This window comes from Hippopotamus amphibius, chromosome 6 (assembly GCF_030028045.1).
Source record: "Hippopotamus amphibius kiboko isolate mHipAmp2 chromosome 6, mHipAmp2.hap2, whole genome shotgun sequence".
Classification (NCBI taxonomy): Eukaryota; Metazoa; Chordata; class Mammalia; order Artiodactyla; family Hippopotamidae; genus Hippopotamus; species Hippopotamus amphibius.
The window spans coordinates 165146299-165166233 of NC_080191.1; the positions used below are offsets into that span (position 1 = coordinate 165146299).

The 19935-nt window shown below is 35.0% G+C and overlaps 1 protein-coding gene across 4 annotated transcripts in view; it reads left to right on the plus strand.

Moving 5' to 3' along the window:
- The window catches only part of IL1RAP (interleukin 1 receptor accessory protein), a 129546-nt gene that overhangs the window by 99621 nt on the left and 9990 nt on the right, over positions 1-19935 (plus strand). For all 4 annotated transcript variants that reach the window (XM_057738548.1, XM_057738549.1, XM_057738547.1 and 1 more), the window contains 4 exons: positions 1555-1681; positions 3988-4136; positions 16571-16714; positions 18210-18353. In XM_057738548.1, the coding sequence (XP_057594531.1) occupies positions 1555-1681; positions 3988-4136; positions 16571-16714; positions 18210-18353 (564 nt within the window). The remainder of the gene's footprint in view (positions 1-1554; positions 1682-3987; positions 4137-16570; positions 16715-18209; positions 18354-19935) is intronic.

Consider the following 19935-nt stretch of genomic DNA (forward strand, 5'->3'; position numbering starts at 1 on the left):
ATTTCCTAGAATCAGTAAGTGGTTTCATATATTACTATGAACATTCTTCCTGCTATCAGGGTAAACCCTTATTAATCACCTAAATATCTTTCCTCTATCCATCATATTATGGTTACAAAAAAAGCATGGCAGAATCCACGTTCACTTCATAACTGGAGAGGAAGGCATAAGAACCACGCACTGGAAAAGAGGATAGAATATGACCACTCAGGGAGACAAACCTGAGTTCAAATTGGGATGACAGTATAATTTATCATCTCAACCTGGACACCTTTTGAGAGTGAAAGCAGTCGATATTAATAACTAACTAGGAAAGCAAGCATAAAACAGGCCTGTTCTGGGCAAACGGAAACGGAAAGTCAACCTAGATCAAATGCTGCTCTGCCACTTATTAACGATTTGACCTTGAAATGACATTTAACATCTTTAAGCTTTAGTTTTTTTCATCTATAAAACATGAATTTAAAAAATATTTCATAATATTTTGTTAAAATTAAATAAGCTTATTAATAAGTAGCCAAATATAATAAATATTTGGTACAGTGAGTTATTGAAAGTTCTCAGTGAGTATGCTTCTGTTGTTGATTATTATTTTTTTTATAAATTTATGTATTTATTTATTTGTTTGTTTGTTTATTTATTTTATTGGCTGTGTTGGGTCTTTTTTGCTCTGCGTGGGCTTTCTTTTAGTTGTAGTGAGTGGGGGCTACTCTTCATTGTGGTGCACGGGTTCCTCATTGCCGTGGCTTCTCTTGTTACGGAGCACGGGCTCTAGGCGCGTGGGCTTCAGTAGTTGCAGCACATGGGCTCAATGGTTGTGGCTCACAGGCTCTAAAGCGCAGGCTCAATAGTTGTGGTGCACGGGCTTAGTTGCTCCGAGACATGTGGGATCTTCCCGGAGCAGGGATTGAACCCGTGTCCCCTGCATTGGCAGGCGGATTCTCAACCACTGTGCCACCTAGGAAGCCCTGTTGTTGATTATTATTAGCATTTTTTGCCTAGAGATCCCCCTGTCTTCATGTTCCATCTCGGAAGGATGGCATAGCATTTGTGTTTATAAGTTGTCTTTAAACTCAGTGACTGCTCCCTGATGGCTTGAGCATTTCAAGATGCAGCCTGCTGGCCCGTCCTCTAAGCAGTGGCAGTGTCCCATCTTTTCTGGGCCAAGGACCAAAGATCTGGAGAAGCTTTCCTCAATCACCCATTGTCTGTGAGTCCATGGAGGTTTAGGGCTAAACATTGAAATGCTGTCAGAGCCTTTGTGAACAAATACTGTCATTTTAGAACATATATAGGGTGTGTTAAAAAATGGGCATTCTAATAATTTATATACATATATGCTGTCCTTTTCTTGGTTTCTTTTTTGTTTGTTTTTGTTTGTTTTCTGCAGTGAGGTAGGGTACATTACCTTATGGTAGCCCACTTGAAAATTAGTCATAAGTAGGGTTGCAGGCACACATAACATGTATGGCTTCTGATTAATCACAGAATAGAACCAGTATAACCATGTGAAGGTTACAAACTGATGCGTTAACTTGTTTTTTTTTTTTTTAGGAGAGGAGCTACTCATCCCCTGTAAAGTCCTTTTTACTTTCCTGAAGGACTCTCGCAATGAGGTTTGGTGGACCATTGATGGAAAAAAGCCAGAGGACACCAATATTGACGTAGCTGTTAATGAAAGGTATCACTGACACAGGCAAGGGGTGACTAACCCGTGTCCCTCAACCTAATGCCTTCCGGCATACGCTAATCAATGAAAATTAAAATTCTAATTTTTGCCTGCCGTTGACAAAAATCAGCAAGATTTTCGAGTCTTTGGTGGCTACACCCCAAAGGAAGATGATTGGACTTGCACCCCAAGCCCCAGATGCCACCTGATGACTGCGTCTTTACGATACCCACTTGAAGGTAGATGGGATGCATATGCTCTACGAATGAAAAGGCCAGGATATAGGCTTGCAGATAGAGGAAAGCCTGCCAGTGGGCCCTGTTCTCTTTCTCAGTCTGGAGTCTGGGCCTGTGTTTTTGCACTTCAAATCATTGTGTTAGTTTCTTATCTTGCAGGAAGCATATGTTTCCTATCTTCCTCCTCTTCTTTCCTAATTTTCATCGCATATAAGTCAGATGTATAATTGATAATAATTTTTATTTTTTTAAATTTTTTAAGAGCTTTTATTGAGATACGGTTGACCTACAATAAACTGCATCTATTTAAAGTGTACAATTGGATATTTTTTTTCTTATGAGGATAATAATTTTTAATATTGACTAAATACATGAATGTTCTTAACATTTTTTTAAGTGGAGGGGGTGGTAATGTAGCTCACTCTTAAAACAACAAGCTGGGTCATTTTATTCATAAATAAACGTGACTTTTTCTGAAGTGGCTTGAGTTGGCAAGGAGGACTGCAACAATTAATAAAAGTGAGCAGCTGACTAATTACATGGCAAAGTAGTTCTGAAAACTTGCGCCTTATCACCCATGTGCGGATCTTAGGCTACTTGAACTTCTAGAATTATTCCCTACTAGTAAACTTAGACTTTATGCAGAAATTATGAAATTCCATCAGGCACTATGTAAGATACATTGTTTTATAGGAGTAACAATGATAGAACAGAAATGCCGATATAATGTGATAAACACAGTGAATGGGAAGTATCCCATGTCCTAGAAAGATTTAGTTGGGGATTCCAGTCAGCTTTAGAGGATTAGGTAATGCGTCTCAGATGATGCAAGGACTAAATAAAGATGTGAAAGATGAGTCGAAATAAACTGGATAAAGAAATGAAAAGTACGTTCCTGGTAAAAAGAACATCGTGTGCCAAGGCGTGGAGGTTTGAGAAGCAGAACGTATTTAAAGGTACAGAAGGAGTTTCCTGAACTTGGAGCAGTTTCTGCTGAAGGAATTGATGAAAGAGGTGGCTGGAAGCACAGAAGGAGAGTTATTGATGATTTCAGGAATTCTCAACGTGCTTCATTCAATCCTCATAATAAAAACTAATGACTAGTGATGAAAGCCATGTTGCTCCTCCTTGCTGCTACTGAAACACAAGTCACTGTTCATAGTTCAGCAGTGCAGTTAAGCTTAGGTTAAATCCATCACAGTCCTTAACCAAATTCTTAGGACTGGCAGGAAACTGTATCAGAAGAACTTGGATGTCTATCAGCTGTAGGAGAGAGGTTTTTTTTTTTTTTCCTTTTGAGCGAAGGAGTTCAAAAGGATCTTAAATCTTGGCCTTAGACCCAAAGCCCTTGATGTCTTAACTTGCTGAGAATTGGATATATTTATTTTCACGAAGTTTACTTGCTCTGAGAAGTTTCTTCTTTTTTAGGATATAACCATGAGATTTGACCAAATGTTCTATTTATGTTCAAAATCCCAGTTTTTGGAGTCCCTGAAATGCATCAGCTATTACTGTGGGGTGATAATAACAGCCAATATGAATATTTATTAAGCATTCTTCTAACACTCATGCATTAACGTACTCAATCCTCAGCATTCTTGAGTAAGTTAATACATGCAATGCACTATGTAGTCATTGCACTTTCCTGCTTTTCAAAGGAAGAACTAAGACCTGGAAAGATTAGCTACCATGCCCAAAGTATACAGCCAGTAAGTGACAAAGCCTAGATCAAAATTCAAAGGGGTTGGGCCTCAGGAGCTTCTCTCTAAACTGTTGCTGCACCCTGCCTCAGGTCTTTGAGAAAAGGAGATGTTTCCCTTTGAAGAGTGATCTCTAGTATGATGCTAATGCTGGAAGTTGATCTGTATATTGGGATTGTGTGTAGTATAGCTCATAAAGAATGGTATTGAAATCTAGAAGTTAGTCTCCTTTTGTAACTACTAGATCACAGGCAACAACAGCTTACTGACATTCTGTCTGCCCTCACCTAGGAGCTCTATGGTTGTCTGCTTGTCTTATTCACGTACAGCCCATGGCCCCTGAGTCTTGCTAATGCTTTGATTTTCTTTCTCCTACTTCTAGTGTAAGTCTGAGTAAAACGGAAGACGAGACAAGGACTCAGCTTTTGAGCATCAAGAAAGTTACTGCTGAGGATCTCAAGCGCAACTATGTCTGTCATGCCAGAAATGCAAAAGGGGAGGTTGACAAACCAGCCAAGGTGAAACAGAAAGGTAATGGCTGCACTCAGCAGATGAATCTGTGAACTCCAAATGCAACACTGCGGGGAATGAGGAAAAAGGAGAAATTGAGAACAAGAGAGCTTCAGCACTTAGCCCATCTGACACATAGTAATGAATTACAGTTGAATGAAAAATCTCCAGAGAAAGTTTACATTTATATAAAGATACTCAAAATATCGTTTCTTATAGGTTTCGTATCTTAAAGCCCACATGTGACAAAAATTCCGTATGATTATAATAACGAGGCATAGTTTTATATCTATACAATAATGAAAAATGAAAAATAAAGAAAATATTTAAAGCTACCGAAGATTTAATAAAACTGCTAGAGTCGTATATTGTTGGTGAATTGTAAAGACCCTTTTAGAAATCATTGATGGCAGAGTTCAGGAGTCACAAAATATGGTCGTACCATATGGTTGAATACTTTTGGAATTTTTCCTGAGTAAGTAACTTAACAGAGAGAGAATTATGTCCCCATAGATAGTCTTAGAAGCATTATCTATAATAATGAAACATTATAAATAGCAACCATCTAATTGTATGCAGGTAGTCAAGGTATAAAATATTCTCCAAAAAGTATAATTTTAAAATAATAATCTTAAACACTATGTGCCAATATTCAAGCAGGTTTATAATATACCACTAGCTGCAGTTGCTAAAATGAAAATTAAGCTATGACTTAAAATATTGTAAAATGATTTCTATGTTGATATTACTATATTTTCCTACAATAAATAAAAATTATAAAGTTTTCTTGTGTGAGCTGTTGCTCCGGAAATATATTGTGTCTAAGATTCTGTTTGGGTCTCTCACCTAACAAAGAACCCCAGACAATTAATCCTTTCCTGAATGTTTTCCAATGATCTGGGTAATAATGATAATAATTAGATCACACATGAAGTTAAGCCAGTCAGAATTATTCTGGGTCCAGTGTCAGAGCCTATCATATTTATATAAAAAGTAAAAAATGTTAATTTGTAACTGCTGCATTTTGCAGTGGGAGTTAAGCCTTTTTTTAAAGCTGTTGAAAAAACAGGTTTCACTTTAACATTTTATAACAATTGAGGAAGTAAACAGCAAAGGCCTGAAGTGTACCTGCCTCTTAAGAAGACTTAGTGGATTGGTTCTGAATAGTTCATTGCTTCTGCTCCTCAGAAGCCAGTGTCAACAGAAAAGACTGAATCCCATGATGTAAGGCAGTGTTTCCCGAAGTTAGTTCCTGAGGACACCACTAAGACTCTTTATAGGACTGCAATTGATTATTTGTACTCCAGACACAGACAGTCTATGTTGGAATACTGGTTTCTAGGGAACCTAATTCTGTGACCTTGGAAAAGCCACTTAACCTCTCTGAGCTTCAATTTCTTTCTATTTAAAGTAAACAAAATAGTACCACTCCCTCACAAAGTCGTTTTAAAGTACTCAGCTCGGTTACTGGCATATATACATATTAAATGCTCAGTGAATGTTAGCTGTCATTATTACTTCCACAAGATTTTCATAGATGTTATTTGACAAAGTCTTTTATACTCAAATATCATTAAAGTCTGGGGTAAGCAAAATCAATCAAATTAGCTTAGTTCAGGGCCCCTTAGTGTCTTTAATATATTAATATTTGATGTGAATATCTGCAAGGGATTGGGATATGGTAGGCAGGATTTTTTTCAAATGTATTTGATTCCAGATTCTTTAAGTATGGGGCATTTTGTGGGATTCATCTTCTGAGGCATGTGTTTTGGGAAACAATTATGGAGGAAAACATAAATTAATAACATTGTCAGTTGGATAGAATCAAAACAATCAATTATAATAATTTTAATCTAGGAGTGTTGTGGAAGTCTGTCCACTGGAGCTGCTTGAGTAACTAACTCTCCTTTCACAGAAGGTCGTGTTCTCAGTGGTTTAATATGAATGGCATCAGGAGTATGGAGTGACAAATGCATCTACTAGACCAGATAATCTGTGCTAAAATTGTGTTCATAGTACATTAATATTACATATAACCCCGTTGGGTCTGTGTACATCCAGTGGTACCAGAGGTATTGTAGATTTGTTCACCTGGATTCTTTTCTGGGCTAGCCAGTGCTGAAATTCATAGGTGATATCTGTGTTCACATTCATACACTATATGTAGGGGTCCTCTCTAAATTCTGAATTCGTTGACAAAGCATTCTATGTACTTCGCCAAGAAGATGGTAGGCAGAGGCTAGAGCCTAGAATGAGAGGAGTTAACTGGGATAGGTCTTTTAACAGAGGCACAATTTCATCTATTCAACTAAAGCAAAGTGTTAAAGGAGAGGCAGCTAATGTAAAAATGATAAACATGAGGTTTATAATAGCAAAGTGGTAGGGACTCAGGCACAGTGTAGGCTGAATTTTATGAGAACCTGCCAAACCTATTCCCAAAGAGGCTGTACCATTTTACACTTCCTTTAGCAGTGTATATAAATTCTAGGTGCTCTACTTCCTCACCTGGACTTTTGGAGTTGTCAGACTTTTAAATTTTAGCCGTGCTAGTAAATAGGTACTGTTATCACATTGTTTTTAATTTGCACTTCTCAGATACTAATGATGTGTGATTACCATGAGCACTTTTTCATGGACTTACCATTAAATAATAGTTCATCTTTCTGTGAGGTGTCGATTTTGTTATTGGGTTATTTGTTAGTGAGTCTATCTATATATCTTTTGTCAGATATATGACTTGTAAATATTTTTATGCAGTTTGTGAATTTTTTCTTTTGATGAGCAGAATTTTTAAAAATTTCATGAGGTCCATTTAATAAATTTCTTCTATTATAGTTAGTACTTTCTAAATCCCGTATTAACAATGTTTGATTTATAAAGACTTTTCTTTCATACTTAGGCTTATGATCAAATTTTTTCCCATTCAGAAACCAGTTGTTCTAGCCTCATATTGAAAGATCCCTCCTTGTTTTGACAACTTGGCCAAAAAAAAAAAAAAATGACTGTATGAGCCTGGGCCTGTTTCTGCATTCCCTATTGTGTTCTATTAATCTGTTTGTCTATCTTTAGTCCAATACTACTCTGTCTTGATTAACAGCTTTAAAGTAAGTCATGAAATCATATACTTTATGTCCTTCCCTCCATTTTTTCTTTCCAAGATTTATTTGACTATTTTTAGGGACCGTGTATTTTTTAATATGGATTTTAATATCAGCTTGTCGATATCTACATAAAAGCCTCCTACAGTTTGATTAGGATTGCATTAATTTATAAATTGATTCAGGGAGAATTGAAATTTTAGCAATGTTGAGTTTTTAAATCCATTAACATTATATAGTTCTTAATTTATTTAATTGAATATTCTCAGCAATGCTTTTTTTTTTTGTAGTTTCAAGTGTACAGGTCTTACACACATATTGTTAAATTTATCCTTACTTATTTTGTTGTTGATGTTATTATGATATATTAAATTTTTCATTGATAAAAAATAAACATGAAATTAATTTTTATGGCCCTTTGACTTTTCCAGATTCACTAATTAAATAGGGGTTTTGTTTGTTTTGTTTTTAAGGTATCTTATTTTCTACACACTTGATCATGTCACCCACAAATAAACAGACCTTTACTCCTTCTTTTTCAAACTTCACACCTTTGATTTCTTTTTCCTGACTATTTCGGACTCTTTCGGACCTCCAGTAGCATAATCAGCAGAAATTGAGAACAGCCATCTTTGCACTGTTCCCTCTCTTAGATGGCAAGTGTTCAATGTTCATAATAACTATGATATTATTTGTAGGTTTTTGTAGATGATCTTTATGTACATGAGCGATTAATCTTCTATTTTTGGTTTGCTGAGTATTTTGTTTCATTTTGTATTGTTTTTATAATGAATGTCTATTGATATTTGCCAAATTCTTCTCTTATCCATTGAGATCATATGATTTTTCTCTTTTATTCTGATGTTATACTTTACATTGATTTCAAAATGTTGATCCAACCTTTCATTTCTGAGATAAACCCCAACATCGTCATGATTTATTATCCTTTTTATATATACCTGCATTTGATTTGCTAATATTTTTAGAAGATTTTTGTTTCTGTTAGGCATTTTGCTCAAATATTTGTTCATGAAGGATATTGGTCTGTGATTTTCTTTTCTTGTAATGCCATTGACTAGTAAAAATGGCATGCTGGCCTTATAATATGACTCAGGTGATGACCCCTCCTTTGCTATTATCTGAAAGCTTGTGTGTAAAATTGATGTTAATTCTTACTCGACTATTTGAAAGGATTATCCATGAAGCTATCTGGGTCTAGTGTTTTCTTTATGGGAAAGCTTTTAATTGTGAATTCAGTTTCCTTAGTAGTTATATAAATATTTTGTTCCTTTCTCTGTCAATCTGGGGAATTTGTCTTTCAAAGAATTTTTTATGTTTCATCTAAATTGTTACATTTTTGGCATAATTTTTTTACATCATTTTCTTATCTTTTTAATGCCTACAGGATTTGTAGTGATTCTCCCTCTGTCATTCCTGATATTAGCAATTTATGTTTTCACTCAATTTGTTCATCATTGAAGAAAGAGGTTTTCCAATTTTACTGATTTTTTTCAGTGAACAAAGGTGTTTTCATTTATTTTTCTTTACTTTGTATTTTATTCAATTTACTCTGTATTTTTCTTTTTGCTTATTTTGCATTTAATATGCCCTTCTTTTCTATCATCTGAAGATGAAAGCTACATCATTGTTTTTAAATAATCCTTTTTTTTCCAGTAGAAGTATTCAGAGCTATAAATTTCCCTCATAAGACCACTTTAGCTGAAGCAAACAAATGATGACATCTTGAAGTTTTCTTATCATTCAATTCAAAATATTTTCTATTTACTCTTCTAATTATTTTTTAACCCATAGTTTATTTAGAAATGTGTTACCTAATTTACACATGTTTGGAAATTTTCCAGATAATATTTTTATTACATTATGTATTAAAATGTATTTGTATTTTTAGAACTGACTTTATTTTCCCCCTCAATCTTGATAATTTTTGATATTTCATATTGTCATTTAAGTGTAAGTAATTTTTTTTAAAAATTGGCAATGGATGTTAAAAGGCAGGGAAAGGGTACCTCTGACTTAGAACTACCTAGGAAGACTGTATAGTGAAGTGGAAGGAACATGGGATTTGGTGCTAGACCTCAGTTCAAGTTCTGGCTCTGGTGCAGACTGTGTATATAAACTGGTTCAAGCCTTCAATTTTTCATTCTTTCCATCCCAACTCTCAGTGTGTCTGTGAGACTGGTGGGAGCAAGTAACAAGTACTTAACACAGCACAGCACATTTGATTCTAATTTCTGATTTAATTCCATTATGGCCAAAAAATATATATACTCTGCATCATTTCATTTCTTTTAAGTTTATTAAGCTTTTTTTTTTTTAAGTCCTGGCAGATTCTCTATTTTGGTGAATGTTTTACATGCACTTAAAAAGGATGTATATTCTGCAGCTTTCATGTTCTATAAATGTCAACTAAGTCAGTTGGTGTCAGTGATGTTCAAGTCTTCTGTATGTTTATTGATTTGTTTTAAATCTGCTCATCTTTCATCTTTTGAGAGAAAGCAGTCTTGAAATTTTTACATAGGAGTATGTCTTTTTCTAATCTTCCATTTAGTTCTGCCATTTGCTTCGCACGTTTTGGAATTGTGTATTTAGATACATACACAGGATTGTTATGTCTTTTTGAAGAATTGACTCTTTTAAATTATGACATGTCTTTTTTTTTGGTTAATATTCTGTGTGTGATATTAATTTAGCCACTCCAGATTTCTTATAGTTAGTATTTGTACAGTATAACTTTTTTCTTTCTTTTATCTGTCAGTCTTCATATTTAATGTACATCTTTTATAGATAGCATATTACTGGTTTTTTATTTTAACACTATAATTTCTGCTTTTTAATTTGTATGTTTAATCCATTTATCTTTAATGTAATTATTAGTATTATTGGCTTCAAGTCTACCATCTTACTATTTGTTGTCTACAGTTTGCATCTATTCTTTGCTTTTTTCTACTTTCCTGCCTTCTTGTGGATTAATTGATAATTTCTTAGTATTCTGTTTTATCACCTCTTTTGGGCTACTGGCTTTACTTCCATGTTTTTTTTTTTCTGTAGTATTTACAATATTTATCTTGAACTTACCACAATCTGCCTTGAATTAATCACTTTACATATTTTATAAAAACCTTAAAATGGTATACTTCCATTATTTCTCTCCTGTCTTTTGTTTTATTGTTATAATACATTTCAGCTTTGCATTTGTTATAAATGCCACAAAGTATTGCTATTATTTTTTTTTGCTTTGAATAAGTATCCTTAAAGTACATTAAGAACTGAGAAAAGAAGGTTTTTATATTTTTTTAACATATTTCCTATTTCTGGCACTATTCATTCTTGGTAAGATTTTAGTATGAAGAACTATTTAGTATTTCTGGTGGTGCACATCTGCTGGTGACAAATTCTCTCAGCTTTGTTTTAATCTGAAAGTATCTTATTTCATCTTAATTTTTATATTTCAACAGTCTATTAAGAAAGTTTTCAAATACATGGAAGATTTAAAAGAATTATACAGTGAATCATCATATCCTACCTAGATTCTATCATTTTGCTATCTTTGCTTTATCACATATCTATCCATCTATCCTTTCCTGTTTGCATACATTAACTCATCTTTTTTTTGATACCTTTAGTTACAGACATGAGTAAAAGTTATCACCTAAACATTTAAGTATCTTATATTGTCCAAATTTTAATATTTATTTATAGTCTCTCTCTTTTTTTTTAAGGTAAAATTTGTATAGAGTGACAGATCGCAAAACACAGGTGTATAATTTTGTAGTTTTCAAGAAATGTGCATATATGTATGTGAGTAACCTAAAATCAAGATATAGAGTGTTATGACCACAAACAGTAACCTCTCATTCCTTCCTATCAATCATTCCCTGCTACTCCTAACCTCCCCCACCACTGGCAAGGCAACTGTTCTGATTTTCCTTATCAGAATAGATTATTTTTTCCTTTTCTAGAACTTTATATACCTAGACCTATACAGAATGCACTCTTGTATAAAGCATCTTTCATTCAGAAAGTATTCTTAATATTCATGCTGTTGTATCAGTCATTAGTTCCTCCTGTTTGCCAAGTAGTGTTTTTTTAAAAGAATATATCATAGCTTGTTTATTTTATTCTCTGGGTGGAGGACATTTGTGTTGTTCACAGTTTGGAATAGAGCTTCTGTTAATATTCTCATCCAAGTCTCTTCATGGAATTTTTTTTACTTCTCTGATGTGAATACCTGTCAGTAGAATTAGCAGCTTAGTTTTATCAGAAACTGTCAGACCTTTCTTCCCAAGTGGTATTACCATTCTACACTCTCACCAACAGTGTATTCATGTCTTTGCCATTTGGTGGTGTTAATCTTAGTTTTAGCTACTTTGGTGAGTCCATGGTGGTACCTCATTATAGTTTTTATTTTTCATTTCACTGATGCCTAAGATATTGAGTACTTTTTCATAGGCTTACTAGTCACTGGTATCTTCTTTTGTGATGTGACTATTCAAATATTTTGTTCATTTTATAAGTGGGTTGTTTATTTTCATTATTGAATCTTAGCAGTTTTTTCTATCCTGGATGCCGGTTCTTTGTCAGATAGATGTTTTGCAAATACTTTCTCCCAGTCTGTATCTTGCCAGTTCCTTTCTTCAGTGGTATCAGTGGTATACTTTAGTGAACAAAGGTTATTACTCTTGATGAAGTGTAATTTATGTTTTCTTTAATGATTATTGTTTTGTTTGTTCCAAGAAATACCCCCAAATCACTGTTTCGTCTCTTTTGGAGGGGTCAATGATCCATCTCCAGTTATTATTTTAATAATTTTTAATGTATTTTGTGAGGTAGGAATTGAAGTTTAATCTCCTGTTATATGGATATCCAGTTCCAGCACAACTTGTTGGAAAGATTTTTATTTCCTCTTTATGTTACTCGGGTGCTTTTCATTGCATACGTACCTTTGGGTTGGAAGTGTTCGTTTTCTTTTTATTCTTTCAGTCCTTTAAAGGTGTCATTCCATTATCTTATGGCTAATATTATTTCTAATATGAATCAGGCAATGGTTTTGTTGTTGTTGTTTTAATTTTAATCATTTATCTCTTTATGTATGTCCCCTCTCTTTTTCTTTGGCAGATTTTAAGACTCTCTTCTTCACTAATTTTCAAAAATTACATCATGATATACGTTGCTGTAGTTTTATTTGTACATATCTTCTTTCAGGTTCTTTATACTTCTTAGTCCTATGAGTATATTTTTATTTAATTTGAAAAAAACTTCAGCCATTACTTCTTCAAGTATGTTTTGCTCATTCTTTCATGTATTCATCCTTTCCTTTTCTTCTAGTACTCCAGTTATATTTAGGATACACCCCCTCGGCATTGTCCCACACGTCACTGAGGTTCTCATTATTTTTTTTCATCCTTCCTTCACTCTGTGCTTCACTTAGGATAGCTTCTGCTAACTCTTGCTTGATATCTAATCTGCAGTGTTTTTAATTTCAGGATTTTTTTCAGCTTTTGAATTTATATTTCTCCATCAAAATGTCTGTATTTATATTTCGTATTTGCTCGTATACTGTTCATGGCCTTTTTCTGAAATTCAATAGGTATATTTATAATACTTATTTTAAAGTATTTATCTCCCAACTCCATCATCATTGTCATTTCTGATTGTGTTTTTATTGGCTGATCTTTCTTCTGATTATGGGTCACTTTTTTGGCTTTTTTTTTCTGTCTAGCTTTTTTTTTTTAATCCTATAGTGGACATTATAGATGGTAGACTATTGACTGTCTGGATTTTATAAGTGCCTGTTAATTTTTATTGTAGCAGGTAGTTAATTTACTTGCATAACATCTTGCTTTTCTGAAACCCCTTGCTTATCTTTCTAGAGTAGGTCCAAAGTAGGGTTCTCTCTAAGAGCTATATTGGACCTATTTCTAAGGCATATCCTATCTGAGGTCTCTACTTAATACTTGGAGAGCTAAATAAAGTTTCTTCAGTCAGAGTGGCCTTAACTCAAATGTCTCTCAGCCTTGCATGTGCTCCTAGAGTTGTTCAGTTCCCAGCTCTTTAGCAGTCATCTCTTCCCTGGTGGTTTTTCTTTCACTGGTAGCTATTCCTTGCCTGACCCTGTAAAGTGTCACCCTGATATGCAGAGCTCTGTATTTTTGCAAAGACTTGTGGATTTCTAGAGCTCTTTGTCTACATAGTTTTCTTTCTAGTACCCAGGTCTTCAAATTCAGCAGTCCTGAACTCTGTTTTTGGTCTCCTCGCTCCGTGTAAATACTGTGCTTCTTTTGGTTTCCCACTTCTATGCCACAGTCCCAAAAGTGCCTTTAGGCAAAAAGCCAAGGAGGTGGTGAGCTCACCTTTTTGTGTCCTATCTCTCACAGATCACACTCCAGTACAATCAGTTATCCAAGCTTGAAGAATTGTTATTTTAGATATTATGGAGAGAAGGCTACCCTGATCACTTCCCTAAGGCCAGAAACAGAAGTCCAAAATGCACGTTTTAACACACTACAGTAGCCAAAGAAATCAGGTCTGCAGGTCAATTCAGTCATAGTTCTCTGATTTACTATCACTTAAATAAAGCATTCTCCTTGTTTGTAATTTGGGAAAATGATCAGTATCACACTACCAAAAACTGTCAAGTAGTCCTAGCAATTTAGCAAAGAACAGATACAGGTTCTGTGGCAGGGAGTACGTGGAAATTCAAGCAGCTGTGTTTGGGTGGAGACTCGATGAATAGCAAGGCCCCAACTATGATAACGAAGATGAAGAGATTAATTTAAGTTTTCAAGGAGAAACATGATTGTAGACCAATAGCTTGAACAGGGAAAAAAGACTAGAGTTAAGGTATTGGACTGGTTTAACCAAAGATGGTTGGCTGGAAATTTGGGCTCTGGAGCCTGTCATTACTATAGAATTGCAAAAGGGATGGAGGGAATTCTGATTCAGAGAGTCACAGCAGAGCACGTCGCTAAATTTGACTCCCTCCTGAATCAGATTATCAGTGAGATCAAAGATAGAAGCAGTTTAGGAGTCCAGTTGGGTCAAATTACATCACCCCTTTTGATTGGAAACCCTTTGGTCTACGATTGCATCAGAGTAAAATCATTATGCCAAATATCAGAGGCTTAAGCTGAGGCAGACAGAAAATGTGGGCTGAGGGTCACCCTTTCCCTACAAGCCGGCAAAGCTGTATGTGAAAGCTTTTTAGAGTACTTCCTGAATGTGATTCAAACCATTTAGAAATTCAGGCTTGTGGGTTACTTATCTTAAGAGTTCAATTAGTTAAATAGCATTAGGAGCATCTTGATATGAAGATGGCCCAACAAAATACAATCTGTAAATATGACACATGTATGACACAAATAAAATTAAAAAGCTCTACTGGGAATAAAATAGGCAGTAGTAAAATGAATGTGGCAGAGGGAAAGCCATGACTGTAATTTATCTCTTGATCACTATGCAAGGTAACTATTGATATTTTTAAAAAATCCATTTCAGGTAAGTGCATCCACTGACCTCTTTTATTTTTCCTTATTGTGAAATGTCCACCTGGAGGGAGCCAAAATCACTGAGCAAACAGTGAAGATGACAGTGGGAATTAACCCAGTGTGTTGTTAACATAACATGTACTCAGAAATACCAAGGACACAGCAATTTTCATGCCAGCTACTCAAACTGATCTTAGTAAATTCTCGTCAACTGCACTGACACAGCTTCTGGCATTTTTATGATGGGAGTTTTCTTATTTTAAAACACTGCTGTTTGTGGGACGAGTACAAGATAATTCTGATAATTCTGCACTGCTGAGTCCCAGGCTATATTTGCATCAGGATTAGTACCCTGAGTTTAGCATAATGAACTCAAAACTTAATGATTTTCCCTTTAATTAAAGAACTTCAAATTCTGCTCCAGGCTTCTCACCATTAACCCCTTAGAATGGCAACCTATTTTAAAAGGGATTTTTCCACTAGTATATGATCAATAATTGAACTTCGTGGTAGCGTTGTGCAAAAATCTCCGAACTTTGGAATCAGGAAGGCTTGATAACAATCCCAGTTTTGAAGAAAAATTGTCTATGCCTTGTTCTGGCAAACACTTAACACCTACAATGTTCAGGTGCTCAAAGAGGCCTTTTCTCACCACCCTACCTGACATACCTCTCCTGCCCCAACCCCTCCCCTCAGTCACTCCATCACAGTATTACCCTGGTTTATTTCCTTCATAACACTGATCACTCTCTAAAAGTAACTGTCCTGTTTATTTATTTCCTTATTTAGTTCCCTGCATTAGAATATTAGCCCTAAGAGAGCAGAGACCCTTCCTGTCTCATCTATCATTATAACCTCGACAGCTTCTAGAAAATAGTAGATGTCAATAAGTAATTGTCAAATCAACTAATATATAATTTAAGCCATTTCTGCTTAAGATCCAGTAAATGTTTTGTCCCGTCTCAAACTCTTAAGTTTCATTATCACAAGCTAATAAAGCAGCCAAATGATGTTACTAATACCTAGTATAGCACTAGACTTATTTTAAACATCCCCAAAGAGTGTAGTGTTATATCCCGAAATGTTTATTCAGATCCTAGAAGTTCTCGGGATAGGATGGATGGAAGAAGAAGATGTAATCTCTACCTAGAAGATGGTAAGTATATAGTTTAATGGGGAGTGAGAAAGAGTGAAGAAGCAGGCTTGTAGAATGTGCATCTTAGCACTGAGGACCAGAGAAGTACTTTCAGGGCCAAGCATACTCAGCATTTGGCAGATACCCTCATTTTCTGCTCAATGATAATAAGATTTTTGAGGCCTAATGCCAAATATAAAGAAAAAGGAATTAAATTTCTTCCATATGGCACTGACAAGAAGAAGAAATTAAGAGTGATATAAACACATTAAAAATTTTGTTCAACTGCTCCAACAATTAAAATTCTACCAATATCATGGGCTGGTCCAGGTAAGAGATGGACAAACAGAGGATGGAGTTACACTTGTCAAAGCTTTTTTGAGGCAATTCAGATGTCAGTTTGTGAGTTGAATTGGATGACCTTTTAAATTCTCTGCAATGATAAGATCCTGTTTTAATTTGTATATCCTCAAAGTCTATTCAAATCATCTACTAGTTAAAAACACCTTCTGTGCCAGTTTCTGGAAACAAAAAGATAAATATGCCACAGTCTAGTATTAAAACATAGTGCTTAATCTACCATGTTATCTTGTTCACACATATGAGTCAGGCTCATGGCTCAGCTGCTTGGCTTAACCAGCTGTTTACAGGATGATGGGCCACCGTGATCACCACGTACAAATCAGTTTGTTTTTTTGTTGTTCATTCCACTGATAGCTCCAAGATACACAGTGGAACTGGCGTGTGGTTTTGGAGCCACAGTCCTGCTGGTGGTGATTCTCATTGTTGTTTACCATGTTTACTGGCTGGAGATGGTCCTATTTTACCGGGCTCATTTTGGAACGGATGAAACCATTTTAGGTGAGTAATTTTGAAAGTTTGTTGTAAATCTCCCTACTGTCATCTTTAGAAAACATGTTGGCTCTATAAAACATAGATTAATTGAAAGATACAATTAGACTACCTTTTGTTTCAGCCCTTACTATTGAAAATCTTCCTAATGCATATTATTCTGCTTTCTTGGGTCTATATGTGATTTAGTCTAGATTGGCATTATTCAAACAGAAATATGATGCAAGCCACATATGTAATTTAATATTTTTCTAGTGGTCACTTAAGGAAAAGCAAAAGAGAAAGTGAAAATGATTTTAATAATATATCTTGGGCTTCCTAGGTGGCGCAGTGGTTGAGAATCCGCCTGCCAATGCAGAGGACACGGGTTCGATCCCTGCTCCAGGAAGATCCCACATGCCACGGAGCAACTAAGCCCGTGTGCCAAAAAAAAAAAAAAAAAAAAAATAATAATAATAATAATAATAATATATCTTATCTAATTTAATATATTCCAAATACTATCATTTTAGCTTGTAATTAATATTAAGTTAATAGAGGTATTTTAGTCTTATTTTTGGTACTAAAAATCTTCAAAATTCAGTATGTATTGTATTTTACACTTACAGCATATCTCAATTCAGACCAACTGCATTTCAAGTGCTCAATAGCCACTTGTGGCTTGTGGCTACTGTATTGCACTGTGCATGTCCACACTCTTTGTACACAAGTGATCCATGTACCAGAAACTTCACATGGCAGCTTACTAAAAGGAGACTCTAAAGCCTAATTCCTATTCTGAATCAAAATCTGTATTTCAGTGATATCCCAAAATGATTCATATACACATTAAAGTTTGAGAAACAGCGTTCTAGTGCGTATGTGCCTGGTGACAAGAATTGAAACATTTAACAAACAGATTCTTAGATCCATCCCATAAAGATTCTCATTGAGTGGGTTTGTGGAAGAGATACAGAACCTATGTTTTTAATGAGGTGATTTTTGTAATTAGGCAACTTTGAGAAAGATTGATTCACTGAATCTAAGTATATTTTTAATTGTAGATATTTTCAGGTGTACATAATTTAGACAGTTTCTCAAGGTTTTGCTCAATTTGTAATTCTAATATATTAGTGAGTGACATACTAGGACAGGAACTGGAAATGTTCTGCATAGTATTATTACTAGCACCTATGATTGAGTGTTTGCTTCCTGATTCTGTTAATTCGTAGTTGAATGAGCCACACCTCACTCATTCTCCACTACAAAATCTGAACTCAGTGAGATGAGAGGAGAAGACACATCAGATAAAATTTGCGAGAACACCTTAAAATAGTCATTGTGCCTGGAGACCTGTCACAGGTGCGAAATCACACTGAAATCTGTCAGCGAATTCATATAAGTAAAAAGTGAAAATGTCTAATAGTCAAAAGTTCCATTTAAGAAAATAATGCAATACTATTAAGAAACTTTCCTAATTTATATTGGATCTGTGTTTTGTGTTTTTTTTTTTAATTTTTGCTAGATGGAAAGGAATATGATATTTATGTATCCTATGCAAGGAATGCTGAAGAAGAAGAATTTGTATTACTGACCCTCCGTGGAGTCTTGGAGAATGAATTTGGATACAAGCTGTGCATCTTTGACCGAGACAGTCTTCCTGGGGGAAGTAGGTATTTCAGAGGAGTACAGGTGATGCTACACTTAAAGGCAGAGGAGAGCCTTAGCTTTGGGTCACGTACTAGAGTCATGGCACAGCTCTATGTTGGCATCTTTGGACATTTAAATGTCCAGTTCTTTGATGTAGTAGACAGACCCTCTAGGAATAAATCTACATTGTAAGTTGTAGACTATTCAAGTGCAGCTTATGGTATTAAAATATTTTCCAAGGTAAGCTTTAAAAGCAGTGTCAGAAAGGTGCAGATGCATGGTGGATTAGAACTCTACGTGACACAGCTTTAAACATTTTGTTTACTCACATTTAGATTTTTAGAAGGTTTAGCTAATTTGCCTAGAATTTTTTCATAAAGACGGAGTTTAAACAAAACACTCTTATAAAGACTGAGGTTTACTTAATTTTACTAAAAATGAAGTGCAGAAGAGAGTGCATGGAACCCTTCTTTTTATTTCTTACTGATAGTAATTAGAATATTTCCCTTTGGCATTTACCAACTTCCTTTTCTTCACTCTTGTTTTCTAGCAAACCAGTGCTACTCAAATCCCCCCCTTTCCTTGTGTCTGTTTCTTCCTTTCTATCAGATTACACATTTGAGATGTTTAACATTTTACAAAGGCCAGTATAGTCTAATAGGTTAAAAAAAAGTTTCAAATGCTGAATGATTTAAAATAAAAGTATGCCTCTAATGTTCAGATCCAGACAGTAACACATAAGGTGATGGTACATTTGAGTCCGTTTTATAAATGCATAGCAGCAGTCCTAAACCCATCGTTAAACTCCCTACTGGTAAAAATGCATGTAATGTCTCTAATCTTCACAACAAACTAAAATCCTGTTTACATTAATCACTTAACATGTTTTTGAATGGTAGATTGATAATTAAGGTAGAGAATGGACATTAATATTTAATCTTATTTTGAATTAGCTTGATCACTTACTTTATCTCCCCATTCATCACCCAAAAGTCCACCATGCTTCTATTCTACAGTGGATATCTCTTTGAACATAATTTTGCCAGGAAATGATGACTGACTATATAGTTAAAGGATAAATTCCACTCATTTTAAGACTTAAAATCTTAAATAATTTATTTATCTATTTATTCATTCATACAGCCATTCAACAGATATTTGCTACTGTGTGAAAAGTTATATGAAGATACATAGTATAACAGCAATGTAAGACCCTCCAGCAGGGACTGATAGTTCTTTGAAGAATTCAAGTTCTGCCTAATTACTCGTGCATCTTGCTTTTGGTAGTTGATCCTTGTGATCTTTTGCATTCTCTCTGCTGCTGTTACTCAGTCCTCTTTGCCTCTGGGTCTCTCTCCCTGATTACACACGGTCAACCTCCCTGAATACTGCTTGGAGTAGACAAGTACTTATTCCTGGATTCTCCTCTAGGCTGCACATGCTTTTTTAATTGCAAGTCTTTCCCCACTGCCTCTGTATCTATGAAGATTAAGGGGCAAAATGACTGCTTTAGGGGAATATTGCAAGCCAGGAAGTAGCTTTCCACAACACTGGTGCATTCCCTGGAGCTGGCTTCTCTCTGAACCCCAGGTAAAGGATTA